The sequence below is a fragment of the Macrosteles quadrilineatus genome, unplaced genomic scaffold (assembly GCF_028750875.1).
Source record: "Macrosteles quadrilineatus isolate MER2022 unplaced genomic scaffold, UCM_ALF_1.0 Scaffold_6__1_contigs__length_79288215, whole genome shotgun sequence".
Classification (NCBI taxonomy): Eukaryota; Metazoa; Arthropoda; class Insecta; order Hemiptera; family Cicadellidae; genus Macrosteles; species Macrosteles quadrilineatus.
The window spans coordinates 45,831,897-45,850,137 of record NW_026542599.1 but is presented as its reverse complement, the minus strand read 5'-3'; the positions used below and the strand labels follow the sequence as shown (position 1 = coordinate 45,850,137).

Below are 18,241 nucleotides of genomic sequence, written 5' to 3'. Positions count from 1 at the left end.
CACTTTTGTATTTTTCAACTTGAGTATTTTATAAATGCTATTCACAACACTCATGCTTGTGTATTACTCATAAACTATAAACACTTTCCATTCTTCTTCCTCTGATAACCTACAGTTTAAGAAATATTATTAAGACTGAGATGTATTTAATTTTATGTATTTTTCAATTATAGATAAATAAATAGCTTTGCATAATATTTAATTTTTTTTTATAACCTTTACTCTTTAAAATACATTTAAAACACTGATAGATGAACTGGTTTGGTTGGGTTTCTGAACAAAACAACTAAACACCAAAACTTTTATTTGATACATATTTTAAAACTTATTTGTCATGAAAGGTAAATCTCAAATAGAAATAAAGTATAGATTCAAAGAAAAGTATTTATATATTGAAAAGGGTTGAGTACAACAAAAGCATAGCTATTAGCCTGGAATGCTGGCAATAGGCAAGTGTGGGTAAGACCAAACAGAAAACAGTAAGTACAAAGTCGCCAAACATAACTAATTATTGTGACTCTTTTGAAACATAAAAAAAATATTTAAAAAAATCCTTGAAGAAAAAATAGTACTAATTTTTAGTAATTAAGGAATTGAATTAATGGTACCTTTTCAATTGATTATAGGAATGTAGCTTTGCCATCAAATGATGAGCTATTTTGCACCGGCCAATTTTTTTTTATTATTTGCAATTTGTTAAGTCTTTTCCAGCTTAACAAATGCAAATAATAAAAAAAAAATTGGCCGGTGAGAAATAGCTCATCATTTGATGGCAAAGCTACATTCTTATAATCAATTGAAAAGGTACCATTAATTCAACAGACAGTTTACTATTAGACAGGTACTATTAGACAGTTACAAAAATATCCATTAACATACAGGTTTGACCATTGGTTAAGTTTTAGAAACTACACAATCAGTTTACAATATCATATCTACAAGATTACCTACAAGATAGATATCAAAATGTATCTTATATCGTTGGAAAAAACACTATAAAAATAATTGGACTTTTTTCATAAGCCACTATTACATGTACACATTTTAAATATGAAACACACATTGAATCAAATACAAAACATAGTTGTACATTTTAGTATGCAACATTGGTTATTATTAGAAAAACAGTTCTGTAATTATAAGACATTGAGCAGAATAAATAAAAAACAAAGCAATATACCTATAAATAATATGACTATATAAACACACAATACGGATATTTGTGTTTTAGCAACTCAATAATTTTTAGAATAGTTTTAAAACAAAGATTTAGAACTTATTGAAAGCTGTACAATGAGTTTTGGAAAAAAAAAATACTTATCAGTTCTAAAAAATTAAAGAGGTTCAGAAAAAGCAAAATTGAATTGACAAGTGCTATGCACAAATAACACGTGTAGGGTACAGTTATGGTTATTTAGCTCTATAAATTTAAAGGCACACTACTAGAGATTTAGTTAATGATTTACTTCTAATGCAAATCTTAAAGAGTGCACTGTCATCTTAAACTTAAACAACAAACAATACATAAAATATACAAGAAACAAAGGAGATCATTCTTTGGCAAGCTAAAACCAGTTGCACTAGTATCAAGTGTCGTTGCATTAAAGCTAAACAAAACTACTGTATTTAAAACAATAATAAAAAAAATCTGTCAAGTGAAAGTGGTGTACAACTACTTAGGACAACTCTTTACTTCAAAAACAAAAATTGGGTTTAAAGTTTGAGATTGTATTATAATTTGGAATTTTTCTGCAGCACTAACATAACACAACCTTTAAGCATAGTTATGAACACTATCAAATAACTTTGATTTTTATGATCGTTGCCTTATGAACTTGTACATATTGCATATAGTCATGCAAATATTGCATTTTATATTACTAAAACTATTCCACCTTATAGAATTTTACTTCATTTACAAAACTCAAAGGTATTTATTATTTTGTCTGTTGTGTTTCCTTAGGGAAAGTTGAACCCAAAAATAGCTTTTGAGAATGTGCTATCTAAGTGCAAAAGGTTAATCGAGGAGAGTAGCTGTTGCTAATATAAAATACAGAACTCAAAGTTCCAAAGCAGCCTCAGATTTGAAAACATGCACGTTAAATCAATTGTACAAAGAAAGCACTGGTTGGTTTTTTTCTTCTTCAATATTGAAGGTAAATTTTGGGACAACTACTTTCACTCTTAATACTGCAACTAGGCTATCATTAACAATGATAGGACTCACAAGGAAACTTAATTGGTTTCTGGGATAGTTAGAATAAGTCTGAGCACTGTAGGATGCCAATGATTCGGAAACAGTACACAGGGCTGTCGCGTGGCTTATTGGTGCCCGGAGCGGGATGCAGTCAGGTGCAAAATCAAGATTATCTCACAGTAGTATGAACCCTGCCACACAACGGCCCTGACGCTACAGTTCAAATCATAATGGTAATAGCCACTTAACTGGAAATGCAAAATATTATTCCCTGTAATATCTCAGAAAAATCAATACGCTACATCGCCCAGACAAAACAGCCAACTAGAGAAACCCTACAAGTTTTCTTGTTGAATAACCATCTTGGAACCAAGATCATTCATTCAAAGCTATGACTACTTGAACAGGTTGGTTGATACTTATCTAATCTGGACAGTTAAAAATAATCAACCGAACATAACATTAACACAAGATGGACTACTGGTGAATACACACAACTACTAAGTAGGGTTAGGTACCGGTACTAAGTTTTATAGTTCGATGAGATTAGCTTCAGGAACTTGGTGACTTGAGTTTACAGTCTGTGCAGACTCTAACTTGACGTGGGCTTGAAAAGAGGTTTTTACAAAAGACACAGAACTCTGTTCCCAAGTTGTTTCAAAGTTTCTCACAGTTCCTTTGTTTCTGGGATACATCAACAGAGGGTCCTGAAACATTGAAGTAAGTTGTACAATTGATTTATGTGTTTGAAAGGTTGTTTGTACAATATTACTCCTTTCACAAAATTTAGGTGGTTTTAGAGGAAGAAATCTACTTTTGAGCCTACCTTTAAAACAATAGCTCGACAACAGAGGTTTGTCAAATCAAAACGTAAATCAGCTGCAACATATAGGCTACTTTAAGTAAAAAAAAATAGTGGGGCAACTTCTCCTCAAACTGCCTAAATTCTTTGAACGGAGTTTAGTTCACCTACACAGAATTTCCTAAACTATGGGTCGTGATCCACTGTTTTGAAGCAATTTGGGTGGGTCTTAGGAAGGAGTTAAAACTGAATGTCTTTTGTTGGACCTGAAAATCGGGCAATTCTTTTCTACAGGAACAGGAGATGGGTGTGAAGAAGTGATCAGCAGGCTTTATAGGTACCTAAACCACAGACAATATAATACTTTAATGCAGACGGTCAGCTGGATCTGCGCTAGGCGCTGTTTCATGATGCGGCTGTATTGCCGCGCCACTGTAGCGGAAGACGCGAAGCGTTTCCTCCTCGAGTGGCGCCGTGGGATTCTATTTAAATTTGAATGAACGCGCTTTTAAAGAGATATTTCTCGAAAACTATTTAAGACATCTTTATGAAACTTGGTATACAATTTTAATACGTCATAATGTATTTAAGGAAAAATAATCATTAAAATATATGATCCTGTTTCAAAATTGCTGTGTTTTAGCGAATTTCCCATACATAGAATAAGCTATTACCGTAGTACTTATCGTAAGACCTGGACCTGGGACCGATTTATTTTTCGTTTTGAGGTCCCTAGACTCAAAAATCACCAACCGTTCAAATTCATAAAAAGTGTGTAAATAAAGTCTTGAAATAGATCTGTATTTTTTAAACCGAAATATATTAAAATATTATGTTTGTGGCATTGAATGTTAACAAAGGTTCCGTTTTTTTACATCAAAAATATTGTTAACCCCCCTAACAGGGTAGGCGGGGGTGGGGGTGACTTATTGTTTTCAAATAGCAACCCCTATTGATTGACCCCCCATTTTGAAGGATTTGTCAAAAGAAACATAATGACGCAAACCCTTGGTGGATATCTCACCCCTAGCCAAAATGACAGGTATTTCAAAATGCGATTTAATGTATGTGAAAAAGCACCAATTTCAAAAACATAAAAACAAATCTGTATTTGTAAAACCGAAATGATAGAAATATTCTGTTTGTCGATTTAATTGTTAACATAGGTTCCACAATTTTTTTACATCAACAATATTTTTTAACCCCTTTAACAGGGTAGGGGTGGGGGATCGAAAACTATTTAAGATATAAATTTGAAATAAAAACTTCACCAATATTTCTGAATGAAGTTTTTATTTCAAATTTAAATTAATTCCAATATTACCAGTTCTTCTTGAAGATATTTAAGATCATTGAAAATATGTTTCTGTTTCAAAATACGGGTATTTTAAACTTTATATCTTTAATTACAAAAAACCTGCTGATTTTATGAAAAAAAGCCATGGACACTTTTATTTATCATTTAAAATACCCTATCAAACGCCACCAAGTTTTAAACGATCCCATTACAAACAGCTGAGAAATGATGATATTTAGTTGAGCAGGTCAGGTACCTGTTTCATAATAAACACCGCACTACTACAAGACTACAGGTTAAAAGTTGTGACTTGTAATTTCCATTATATTTGCAATTTTGAGGTGTGAAAAAGTGTCAACAAGTCTGGACTTTTTCTTGGTAACTGTTATTTGTACCCATATAAAATAATGTTATTTTTTATTTTTTTGATTATTTTATGTTGTAATATTGTTTACAATCAAAGGTTGACACCCACGTAGTGTGCCAGAATTTAGACAGTGTTGCCATATCTCAAGCCGTTTTCGAGATATAAGTGTTTTTAAACAGTTTCATGGGCTCAGAAAATTTTGAGGTGTGGAAAAATGTATGTTATTGGAAAAATATTATCTAGGAAAACGAGAGTACCTATCAAGATCCAAGTCATTTTAATGTATTCACTGGATTGAAGAGAGTATCTTTAGCCATTAAAATATGGCCTCACTACTTTGTAAATAAAATTACGGACGATCATATTTTAATCACTAGACACTCTCGCCAATCCAGTTAACACATTAAAATGACTTGGATTTTGATAGGTACTCTCGTTTTCCTGGAAAATATTGCGTAAAATGCCATCCTGAGTGTTACAGACAGACAGTAGACAGACAGACGGACAGGCAGAAATAGAGATAAGACTTGTTTAAGCTTCTTTAATGTATAAAACGTAAAAATAACCTGAAAATATTTAATTCTGAGCAATGTACAGACAAAACTCTAATTGTATTGAAGATTAATCATCTATGAAATAACGAACAGCTGTTCAGATCAAGATTATTTTTTCTAGCTGTCACTGATATGTTTACAAATACCGCAACCATTTTCGATCACGTTTTGAAAGCAAATCCCAACCAAGTGAGATTAAAAACGTTTTACTTACATAACGGATTTAATTAATCGCAAGTGCAATGTAAATGAAATTAAATAACTAGGCATCATTTAGGTCAGGAATCAGAGATTCTTTGTGTATAAAATTGTTCTTGAGTTTTGGTAACCAGAAAGAAGACCTTGAATCAGTGTTGTATACGGCTGGGAATCTTAAATTTATTAATGATCGTCACCAATAGCTTAGAAACAAGGTTTCCAGTCATTGACGGCGCTTCAATGGCGGTTGTGTAAAGTGTTAAGTAAAAAATCACCACTGCAGTGGGTGATTGTAACAGATGTTTACGGATGATGCTAAACTCCCTTTTCCAATGTGCCACTTACTGTTCCTACCATTGACTATATGTACAGGGTTAGTAAAAAGTCTGGAGACCCCCTGTTAATTTTTTAACGGCCCATACTAGAAAAAACAAACTCGGCACACCTTTATGGCATGTTATGAAGTACATGTACAGTGTAATCCAACTGTAAAATTCGTGTGAATCCGTTGGCAAATATATAAATAAGTAAATAAATAAAATACCCCCGCCGCAGCAAACCTGCAGACTTAGCGAATTTCCATCTGCCTGATTGGATTTAAACTAAAATGTCTCCTTAAAAATATCACATTTATTCCCTATTTAAACAGAATTAGTTTAATGAGTACTTAGGTTTGCTGCAACAGGGAGGGTAAAAAAGTTTTTTTTAATGTAAAATATTAAAAGGTACTGTGGTTTAGTAAGAAATTAATGTATATTCCAAATTTGATCAAAATATGTTCATAAACAAGCAAACTACAACAGTTTACTTATTCCCCATAAGAATAACATGGGAATTTTAAAATTACAATCTTTTTGAATTTTCTCCGTAACAATTAGGCGCATAGTAACGCTTCAATATACTAAATTATTTGTTTTTTTAAGCTCTACAAAATGGTTTGAAAATAAATTGTGAAATTTTGTGTTTTTAGGGCCAAAAATGGGAAAACCCTATTTTTACCCCATAAAACCCCCCATAAACCCCCGTTCCCATAGTCCGATCATGCTGGTTCGCGAACTCATTCAAGTTTATCCCACCTTACACCTTTAAACCAAGTTTTATCAAAATCGGAAAAAAATTACTCAAGTTATCGTGCGGATGGACACATATATATGTATATCTCTATATATAGATATATAAAAATTTGAACGAATGGTGTTTTTGGCCTCTGGGGACATCAAAATGAAAAAGTAAATTGGTCCCGGGCTTAGGTCTTACCATGAGACCTACGGTAATAGCTACTTCCCTATAGGGAAATTCGCTAAAAGGCCACAAAAAAGTGATACGTTAACAACGTAAAGCTTTAAAAATTCATGATGGTTTGTTAAAAAAAAATCTTTCACTTAATGTTTTATCTTTTTCATAGTAAAAACTAACATTTTGGAGTCCGTACAGAATGACACAATGACAGACAGACAGACAGAAATTGAGAAGACTCGTTTCGGCTTTCTTAGGCTATGAAACGTAAAATTAACCAAACACTGCATGATTCTACGCAATGTACAGACAAAACTGTAATTTTATTTATATAGATTATCAACAATTTAAATTTTTTTGTCTTAAATCTTCCGAATTTCTATTTGTGGAAACAAAGCACCTTGGAAAGTTTGGCTAAAATAAGTTAAGCCATTTTGAGTGATTTGTGTTTTTGTTTTGTGTCTATGGAAGTTTGTATTAAAGCCTGTCCCAACAAGCTTCGCTTCGCTCCTCTCTATTACAGTACTACAGACTGAATAAAATTTATTGCTAAAACTTTTATTGCTGAAATGGGGTAGAATAAGGCAGAAGATAGTCAGGTTTGCCCCTTTTACAACTAAAAATTATAATATTTCAGCTATTTTTTATTTGATCTTTTTGAACTTGGTATCGTTTGATAGATAATTAAAAATGCCAAATGATAATTAAAATAATAGATAATTACAATTGTACTTGGAATATTTTCAAAAAAGCAGCCAGTTTTGAGTAATTTAAGCTTAAATGTTTTAATGACCATCATTTTGAAATTGTAGGTTGAATCTAGATGAACTTTTTTTCTAACACTGGCCTTTTCTACCTTAAAACATGCATACCAAGTTTCATCAAAATCAGTAAAAAACATTAAAATATAAAAAAGTATATGTCAAAAATACAAAATGGCGAATATTTGGGTAACGAAGCGATTTTGGGAAAAAATATTCTTGATTTTCTCTTTATTCCTCTCTACCAAGGAATCACTAGGTAAAATATGTCCCCCACCTTTTTTGAACACCATGTTTAATTTATTGCTAAACTTCGTCTTAAATGTGATTAAAATAATCACACAATGAAAAATAAATGCTGTCCGCAGGCAGATGGATGCACGGGTAGTCGTAGGGAGTACGGTATCGGTGGACCGCGCGAGTTGTGGAGGAGGAATGATAGACGAGAATTTGGCGTTGAGTTGAACTGCTAGTGCTGCAATTAATTGCAAGCCAGCGACCGCCGACCATGTCGGGGACTGGCGAGGCGAGCGCGAGACTGCGTGTTTCCTCGATTCTCCGCTAGAGGCAGGATGTGACGGGGCCCTACGCATCACGCAGTGATACGTCTGGGTTTCCATTGTCTGTGCCTAAACTAAAAATATTATTTGTAAAAGATTTGCACTTTTTTCCTCTTCCTTTTTGCGAAAATTGGCCGGCTTTGCTCGGTATAAACAATGCAGCCACGGTAAATATTTTACACATAACTTTTATATTTTGGTTGCTTCCTTAGGGTTAGTATTGTCATCTGAAAGGAACAATTTGTTAGTTACATAGTTGCACGATTAATTATTGTCAATTAAAAATATATTTTTTAAACCACTTGCCTGATTTGAGATCTACTGGGCATAATATAAATACCCCTGCCACAGCAAACCTGCCGACTAAGCGAATTTACATTTGTCTTAATTGATTTTCAATTAAATCTATTTAAATAACAAGTACCTAGGTTTGGAAAATCACCCCTTGGAAAATAATCAACATCAAAATGAAAAAGTAAATCGGTCCTGGGTCTTACTGTGCCACCCACGGTAATAGCTAAAACTTCCCTATAGGGAAATTCGCTAAAATGTAAAAATAAGAAACTATTTTATATAATTAATCATATACAAAATATAAATCACAATTTTGGTTACCAAGGATAATATTATTAAGGGTCTTTGGTTAAAATTTTGATCTCAGATTTTTTGTTATTTATTGTTCAATTATACTAAAAATTAGAGATATAAAATAAATATATAAGAAATATTTTTTAATGTTAAATATTAAATGACATATGGAGCTTGAAAGTAGTAAATTTGTCATATTTTGGTACCAATTCACAGGGGGGATGGGTAATGCGATTCTCACCAAAATTGGCATTCAGGTGTGAAAAAATCAGATAATAACCATAACCAAGACTCAAGTGGTCAAACACATAATCACCATTCTTGGGAATGGGCACACGGGAGGGACTAAGGCTAAAGGTGTAGTGACGTCATATCTCTAGTAGCTAATGTATACTCTTGAGGCAACACGATTACCGTTACGAAACGATTTGTTTTCAGCGGCGTTCGTGGCGTAGTTAGTAGCGTTTCGACTTGGTGTTCAGGAGGTTCCGGGTTCGAATCCCGCTGGGAGCTCTAACTTTTTGTCAACAAATTTTTCATATCAGCAAGTTTGGTTGGTTAGGTTAGGTTATGACAGTTTAATTTTATAATACTACATTTTAAAATTAATTTTATAATTAATTAAAAATTATAAGTAATCATTAGTTAGATTTTTATCTAAAATACTATACAGTTTTTATATTATCAGCAAGTCTGGTTGGTTAGGTTATGTTATGACAGTTTTATTTTAAAAATAAACAAATTATTTTATAGTTTTAAAACAATATTTTATAATTAAAAAGTTAATTTTATAACTAAAAATAAAAAAAAATTATTAATTTCAACTTAGCGGTTCTAGCGGTAAACGCTGACACTACAAGATATGTTAGCCTTAGTCCCTCCCGTGTGCCCCACCGACCATTCTTGTTTTAAATTTAAAAAAATAAACTAAATAAAAGAAAAACAAAACCACCGGTACTAAATATTTTGTAACAAAATTGACATTTTAGGAATTAGTTAATATTTTTTACGAGTGTAGGAGTTTTGCCAACAGGTATCAGGTAGAAACGGTCCTTATCCGCCAATTCCTCATACTGCGGAGTTTTGCCATCGGTTGGGGGTGGGCGTGAGAGGGGGAGGGAGAGAGATTACACGTGACCGTGAGGGTGGCTACCGCTAGGGGTGGACAAACCAGGCAGGATGCTGACTGTCTGTCTTCAAAGGAATGCAGTTATGTACCTCTGACTGTGAAAAGAAATGTATTGAATTTTTAACCTAACCTAACCCACTGCGACAAGCGCATAACTGCATTCCTATGAACGCGGTCATCACACTGTTCGTCAACCCCAAGCGTAGACAACCCTGACAATCGCTCTCTCTCCCTACCTCACACTCTTTCTCCTACCCCCACCGTTGGCAAATCTCCGCACCAAGAGGTGGCCGACGGCATCCCCCCCAGCTACCTGACACCTGTTGGCAAAACTCTTCCTATTTTTTTACATTTCCCCGTCCACATAGGCCTTGTGCATGTGTGAATAGTATATCCAGCAAAGCCAGGGGTGAGTGAAGTAACTTTACTAATAAAGATGAAATATTAAAATTGTTGCACATTGCTGGACCATAATTCGATGAAAGATTTTTCACTGTAATCTGACATCTTTGTTTCTTTGTCTAAAATAAATGAGAATTTGTAAATAATTGGTTCAGCCCTTACCTTTCCGGTTTTCCTACTAATCTTGCCTTGTAACGTTATCAACTGGTTTCTCAAATGCTCATACCTGGAAATATTATTTTTGTTAGAATTATACAAAATCTACACAAACATGCCCAAATGAAATGAAAACTTTATAGATCAACAACAGCCCAATCTATCTATATATTAATAGGCAAGCATGTTTCTTTAAAACCTTAACAACAGCCCAATATTATTTATTACATAAGACACTTTCAATAAAAGTCTTAAAGTGGGTTATTAAAACTAAAGCTTTTCCATGTTTCTGATTAAAGTGATTTAGGCAAGGCTTTGTTTGCTCGAGGCGGAATGTAGTAGTACAGTTTTGATATTTGATACTTGGAAGTGTTTTGATTAAGAGGGATTCTACTGTACAAGTTCTGGATAGGTGGTAGGTGTTCCTGTAAATAGAAATTATAAACTGTAGGGCCTACTTTAAAATTATGCATTCTAATTTAACTTAAGAGTCTTTGGAGGCTAGCGGCCATCTTGGATAATTTCAAACCGCTGCTGAAGAGTTAATTATCATCCACAAATAGTTTTTCAAACACCAAAGTGATTGTAATTGAAATATCTAGTAGCCTATACTATGAGATTAGAAATTTGCTTTGTAGTTTTTTGTTTGTTTTATGAGTTAGAACGTCTAGGCTCCGAGGACAAATTGTCTACTTACGTCGCTTTTTTCAGCGAATTCACCCAAGAATGGACTGTATTTTCAGATCTTGCAGAGAAGATGTGTCTTTTGTCGGGATCATCAGAGAATGTGATTGAGAAGGCAAACTGTCCACCAGACAATTCCATATGAACTTTGGCTGATTCTAGTACAAAAACGCCGTTTGGCTGAAACAAAAGAAAAACACTCCAAGACTTTGTCTTTCTCCTGCTTTGGCATTTTATGAAACAACTCCGTTTGGTTTAGTTAGTCTGGTAGTTAGTAACTGCCGCCACACAGAAAATGAGTTGAAATTTAAACTTATCCACCAGCAGTGCTGAATTTACCACTAGAAAAATAACAAAAGGTGGTAAAAGGGGGTTGCACCGTTTAGTCCAAAAACACAAAATGTGCTAGTGGCTCGGTTTTTGACCCCTCATTATATTTAATAACTCTAGATCATAACATTTAATTTAATTTTAAAAAGAAGATATTTGACAGATTAACTTACATCTATCTACTTAAAATTCATAACGGCAGGATAATAAAGTTTGGCTTGATTGAAAATCTCACGCTCTGAAGAGCTCAAGGCAACTCTATTCTTCAGCTCATTCCTAGAAGGTTTAACTTAAAAACTGGGAACTGCTCGGATTAGATTGGCAAGTACCCCAAATCAGCCATCGATTAGGATGTTTGCAACAAAAAGGTTAAAAAATTAACAATCGAAAATATTTGATAATACTGATCAATAACTCAGTGGGATTTTAACCAAAATCATCTGTACTGCTAACATCACATTAAAATATAATTTGCTAAAAAAAACATTATAGAGCGACCATGATTATAAAATTTTTATATATTTATAATATAATTTAAAATATTTATAAGCACCTCTCCAAATCAAGAATTACAATTAGTCAAGCTATTTGATATTCGTATTGATTCCAAATTGTCTTGGCACATCAGGTTTTAACAGCAATAATTAACTTATACATATTGCGTATTCTTATTTACCGGTACGCTAAAACTAATCTTCACCTTTGTCCCACCAGGCAAGAAATACACGAACATGAAACACGCAACAAAACAAATTTAAATACTCCACAGCACAGACTGACAAAATTCGGCACATCACACAAGGCAAACTTTAGGCCTATACCTAAAATTTTTAACAAGCTGCATGAATCGGCAAGGACCTGCACACACCCAAAATCTTCAAAAACAAGGTAGGCTAGGCTAACTGCTTGGCTTTTAGACAATCCATTCTACAATGTATATGAATTTACATGTGTAGAAATTAGGTTTTAGTTAGGTCTATAATAGATGTATGACAATCTGTTTTAATTGTAGGGTATTAATCATATGACAATGCCCATTTCATGTACATGATCAATGGCAAAAAAAACATTTTGGCATTTCATTTCATTAATGTAGTAGGCATGCCTAACTTACCAAACCATTGAGCCTAATTGGTTTTCTACTGATTATTTTGGAAAATTTTTTGCCTAAGTTACTTATGTAGTCTTATACTTATCATTCCGGTTCCAGTAATTTTTATATGTACCTATCTACCCCATGCCCTGGAAAGTTATTAAAATATGTATTTTACCTTTTCCTCTATCTGTCCTAGGTCATTTATTTTGAAGTAGAACAGTAGATTGTATTTTAGTTTGAACCACCTTTCTTTGAAACCTGTAACACAACAATGCATCATTAATGCAAATAATAGTTAGAATACTAGTGACACCTGTTGTTCGAATTCGAGCAAATGCGAAGTATTACCTCAGGCGTTATTTTAAAACGAATAACAGTCATAATTTCCGATGACTTTAAAAGAGTCGACTCAATGATTATGGAAATATTCACAATGTACATAACAGTTTGATATGATCAACATTTCTTGTTAATATATTATCATTTTTCAAAAGCTGATCTTGTTTTTTAGTGTTTTCTACAAATGTTTTCCACTTATAGCCGCATTAGGGTTGACCATAATAATAATTAAAAATTATAAAAAAGATTATTTCTATTTTTTCTACTTGGTGGTGTTCTATTGACTTTTCTATGTTTCCATAGTTTTAAAATCGGTTGGATGACCATTTATTTATTTGTTTATGGCAAAATTGGCATTTGTACAATCAATTAGCCTACATGCATAACAATTTGTGGATTTATTAATAAGTTACTATTAACATGCTGTAAGTTTTACATCTTGCTAAGTTATTTGGTCATCTATATACAGGGTGTTCATTTGAAAACTTTCCATATCTGTTGTGTGCAAAGGTAAGGCTTTTAACACTTGTTTGTTCTTATTACCCCCTAATTTGGACATGCCAAATCCAATAAAATTATTTTCAATTTCGAAAAATGCCCCAAAAGGGCCCAATTTGGGGGGTAGGGGTGCTTTTTGAGAAATTTTCAAATGTAAACATGGGTTGTGTGATACATCAATTTAAAGGTCTAATCACCCCGACTATTTTGGTGCAATAAAAATGTAATTATCTTTAACCGTATTTACAGGGTGGGTCAAAACGTTTTTAAAAAGGACTTTGAAGTTAAGTGCCGTATTACCCAAACTACTGAACGGAACAGCGCCAAATTTCTTTCCAAGCTTATTCTTGATCTACTCTTTAAGATAACTTGTAATAAGGGCATTTTCCATGTTATCTTCTAATTTAAAAAAAATCTCAAATTTTAAGAATAAAAGAAAGGTGAAAACTCAAAATTCTTAAATAGCAAGGTATGACAAATTTCATACCACATGAAAGGTCCTTTTTTAACAAACATTTTACGTATTTAAGTTTTCTTTCTATCTCTTACCGTTTAAAAATTGCAGTAGAAAAACTGAATTTTCCATAGTAATATTGTAACTAGTTTTCTAATAAAACAGCCAAAATTCGTCTCTAGACACATTTAATGGTGCATTAACTGAAGGAAACAATTCATAACTATTGATACCCTGATTGACAAACTAGTCGTTACGTTTTACTTTGTGAAAAACAAGTCTTATAGCTGATGAGGACAACCTACATGTGGGCTGTTTTCTGTAGTACCATTGACTAGTCAACGGTAGTACTAATTTTTAAAAAGTACTATTTTCTGTAGCATCTAATCAAATATGGTGTACACTTAAAAAATAGACTTTATTTTTACTTATTGGGCAGAACAAAAGTGTTTCAGGATAACTACAAAGTGTTTAACAATAAATATCCAGGTAAGACCTTAAGTCATAAAGCTCTAAATGATTTGGTTAAGAAATTTCTGAAACTGGCTCAGTTCCCAATGAGAAAAAAACAGGATGAAGGGTCCAAGATGAACTGACACAAGTAAAAGTAGTTGATCAATTTGTAATTAATCATAATACATCGTTGAGCAAAGTGCAATGTGTTTTGTTAGAAAACTAGTTATAATTTTACCATAGAAAATTCAGTTTTTCTACTGCAATTTTTAAACGGTAAGAGATAGAAAGAAAACTTAAATACGTAAAATGTTTGTTAAAAAAGGACCTTTCACGTGGTATGAAATTTGTTATACCTTGCTATTTAAGAATTTTGAGTTTTCACCTTTCTTTTATTCTTAAAATTTGAGATTTTTTAAAAATTAGAAGATAACATGGAAAATGCCCTTATTACAAGTTATCTTAAAGAGTAGATCAAGAATAAGCTTGGAAAGAAATTTGGCGCTGTTCCGTTCAGTAGTTTGGGTAATATGGCACTTAACTTCAAAGTCCTTTTTAAAAACGTTTTGACCCACCCTGTAAATATGGTTAAAGATAATTACATTTTTATTGCACCAAAATAGTTGGGGTCATTAGACCTTTAAATTGATGTATCACACAACCCATGTTTACATTTGAAAATTTCTCAAAAAGCACCCCTACCCCCCAAATTGGGCCCTTTTGGGGCATTTTTCGAAATTGAAAATAATTTTATTGGATTTGGCATGTCCAAATTAGGGGGAAATGAGAACAAACAAGTGTTAAAAGCCTTACCTTTGCACACAACAGATATGGAAAGTTTTCAAATGAACACCCTGTATATAAAAGGCAAAGCCCTCACTGACTGACTGACTCACTCATCACTAATTCTCCCACTTCCCATTTACCTAGGAGGCTGAAATTTGGTACACTGATTCTTTAGGCATTAAATAGGAAAACTAAGTGGTTTTTATTCTGATCGGACTCTCGGGCTCCGCCCCAGTGGCTCTGGAGTTTCCCATGTTAACCTAATGAGTACTCATATATGGAATAAATGAATCTTAACAGCTGTTTCAATTAAACAAGTTGGTTCTGTTCTATGATGTTCAATAGCATTAAAGTTACAAGGATTACCAACAGAGTGCAGCACTATTATTTTTTTAAATATTTGACAACAGCTAATTTTAAACCAACTGTGAGTGAGCAAAGCGAACGAACTTCAACCCAGAGGCGAGTTAGCGTAGCGAACGAGCTAACCTGAAGGCAAGTGAGCGCAGCGAACGAGCTCCAACTTAAAGGTGAGTGAGCGTAGCGAACGAACTTCAACCAGGACGTGTGAGCGCAGCGAACGTGCTCCAACCTAAAGGTGAGTGAGCGTAGCGAACAAACTTCAACCAGGATGAACCATGCGAACGAGCTCACATATGAAGTTAAACGGGGCAAAGCCCGCGGGTACAGCTAGTGCTTTATAAATAGGCCTTCATGCTTTATGAACCATATTTTTTACGGACAATAGAAAACAGTACCTATCTACAAACAATAACACCAGAAAATAAGAAAACGGAAAAAAAGATGACACCTCCCCCAATCTTGATGGCTGCGGAGGAGAAGAATAGCAGTAAGCAGTAAGAGATAAGAGTATGTCTTGTCTAGGCCTATTATGTTAATTGGGTATGTGAGCTATCATCATACAACATTTCAACCCAATCTGACCAGTAGGATAGTTAATGCGTGATTGAACTTCAAACAAACTCTCACATTTAAAATATTAGTAACTTATGATTGTAAAAAGCACTTACAACTGCTAAAAATATTAATTCATATTTTAAAGGCCTAGGCCCTAACTAAGGATTTTAACCCTCCGAGTGTCACGCGTCATAAAAATGACGCACAACACACTTTGTGTAGGGTCACGCGTCACTTTTATGACGCACAAACATCGTTTACGGCGAAGGCTCTATGACTGACTGAATCGGATTGAACTGGATCGAGTTAGGTATCGTTCTTTCCGTAATATTCTAAGCTTTCTCCAGAGGTCTGTCTCTAAGCGCTATTCATTTTAGTTCCGAAAATATTGTAGCAGACAGCTGACGTGCGTGTATTTGTAAACAGCTAGGTTCCCCCGGACCGATGACTGATGTGTTTAATTACGTTTATCATTGTTTTAGTGTTAAAAATCAAAAGTAGTGATATACGTGGTGCATTATAAGAAGATTTAAGTGGTTTTGAAGTGCTGGTTGATGATCCTGAAGAAGTAGGTAGTGATATTGATGTAAATTATCAGCCAGATTCCTAGCTATGGTTAGGCTATGCATTCTTAGCTAAACGCTATGTACTGAAATCCGTTTTTCGCTCATAACTTATTTATTTGATAACTTACCTCGCTATATGATTATATATTTGTAATCCTCATTAAATTTAGAACAAAGTGGCTATTTTCAAATATTTATAGGCCTATAATTTATACAATTTCATTGAGCGCGAACTTATTTTTTTTTTGAAAATTTTCGAAATTTTATTTTTTTTACCTAAAAATTTTTTTTTTGAAAAAATGTTCCTTATGTTTTATATATAATATTGAAGCCCATGATTTTCCAAACAAAATGGTATATAGAACATTAGAATTAACATTGTTTTAAGCTTCTCAGATCCGTTTTAATAAAACCTTGCAAAGGGGCCAAAAATAGGTGGACATTAAGGCCTAAACTATGGACACTCGGAGGGTTAATATGAAATACACCAAACCTACTGCATGAGTGAAAAAACTGTCAACTATTTTAAAACATTCGCAATAAAGTAAAAAGTTAAGTCAAAACTAGGCCTAGGCCTATTTTATTCTAAAATTCAAGCATTCAGGGCCTAAGTTATGGACTGTGTTATCAAGTCAACAGATGAGTGAGCGGGTAAACTTATTGAGTTTGATTGTTGTTGCATTTCTTATCACTACAACAACTAAAATATTTAGTATTCCAAAATATGGGACATTCGCTAAAAAACTCATTAGGCCTACACTTACCTGATCCACTTTGAGTAAAATTTCCACTTGGTGTTTTTCTATAGTTCAAGCGCCCTTCTAGATCAGCATTTGCTACGCTAAGTGAAGCCAATTCTTTATCGTTGAAACGCATTGTCTTTTATGTACCATACATTTAACTAGGTCAACTCACAGTTTCCACAAATTAAATGAGAAAAATAAATCAAAGTTTAACATTTAATTTATAAGTTTGAGGTTAGACTGAGGAGGAAAAGTTCGACATTTGACATGTTTTCGTTTTGCTCAATCTCTAACAATCAACAATCAACAACTAATTTTTTTAGTCAGTCCGACTTTTCTTCTTCTTTTAATTATGATATCAACTTTAAACAGCTGTTTGTACTAACGCAGCCTTTTGAATCTACGTTCTTTGCCAAATTTACGATGATGTGAACTATATGAACAACCCATGACTTATAATTACACCCGCTGTTATAATTTACGTGAAGTACATAGATCTTATCTAAATAATAATCCGATATGGTCGATTTAGTCCAGGAGTGATGTAGCAATTATTTTTCTTATAAATAAACATTTAGAGTCTTATGTGGTCACACTTTACACAACTTGGTTTACATCATCCATTTCCTGATTTATCCTAATTTCTGGAATAACAATCCATACAACAAAAGGTCTGAGTGCTGATAATGAATAATGCACCATGGTCAAAATTAAAGTTGCGGTTGGGTTGTGTGCAACATCGGCGAGAGGTGGTGTTCTGAAAGCATCAGGTCCAGATGTAGTAAAAATTACTCCGTACAACACTCCAAATATAGGTCTTTGAACAGACGCCGCTATGTATGTCAAAGAAAGGAATACAGCTAATCTAAAATGACCAGCTTGTTTAGCATGGAATAACACAAATATTACTACCAATGTACTGACTACGAGAAGCAACACAGGAAGCACTAGCCGGAATACACCTATTATAAATGCCTCTCGTCTGGGTAGACAACATATGTTGTAATCGATTCTTGGTGAAATAATATCAGCAAATATGAAATCTGGTACACTTAGTGACAATGCCAACATCCACACAGTCAAAAGTGGAATTCTCATGGAACTTTCATAGTTTCCAGTTGCTGAAG

The 18,241-nt window shown here is 33.6% G+C and overlaps 1 protein-coding gene across 1 annotated transcript; it reads right to left on the bottom strand.

The window, feature by feature from the left end:
- Positions 1-287: 287 nt before the first annotated feature.
- LOC128996338 (pleckstrin homology domain-containing family J member 1-like) lies at positions 288-17,398 on the bottom strand. The gene is made up of 5 exons (XM_054421602.1): positions 17,136-17,398; positions 12,533-12,615; positions 10,945-11,111; positions 10,254-10,317; positions 288-2,904 (listed from the first exon to the last, which is right to left on the bottom strand). The coding sequence occupies exons 1-5, from the start codon at positions 17,245-17,247 to the stop codon at positions 2,728-2,730; spliced, it is 603 nt and encodes a 200-aa protein (XP_054277577.1). The 5' UTR covers positions 17,248-17,398; the 3' UTR covers positions 288-2,727.
- Between the last annotated feature and the right edge of the window lie 843 nt (positions 17,399-18,241).

Bases quoted from the DNA above. Each gene is read 5' to 3' on its own strand.
- LOC128996338 (XM_054421602.1), bottom strand. From the start codon at position 17,247: ATGCGTTTCAACGATAAAGAATTGGCTTCACTTAGCGTAGCAAATGCT. The intron at 12,616-17,135 runs GTAAGTGTAGGC...GTTGTGTTACAG, and splicing joins TTTTACTCAAAGTGGATCAG to GTTTCAAAGAAAGGTGGTTC. The intron at 10,318-10,944 runs GTAAGTAGACAA...TAATATTTCCAG, and splicing joins AATTCGCTGAAAAAAGCGAC to GTATGAGCATTTGAGAAACC.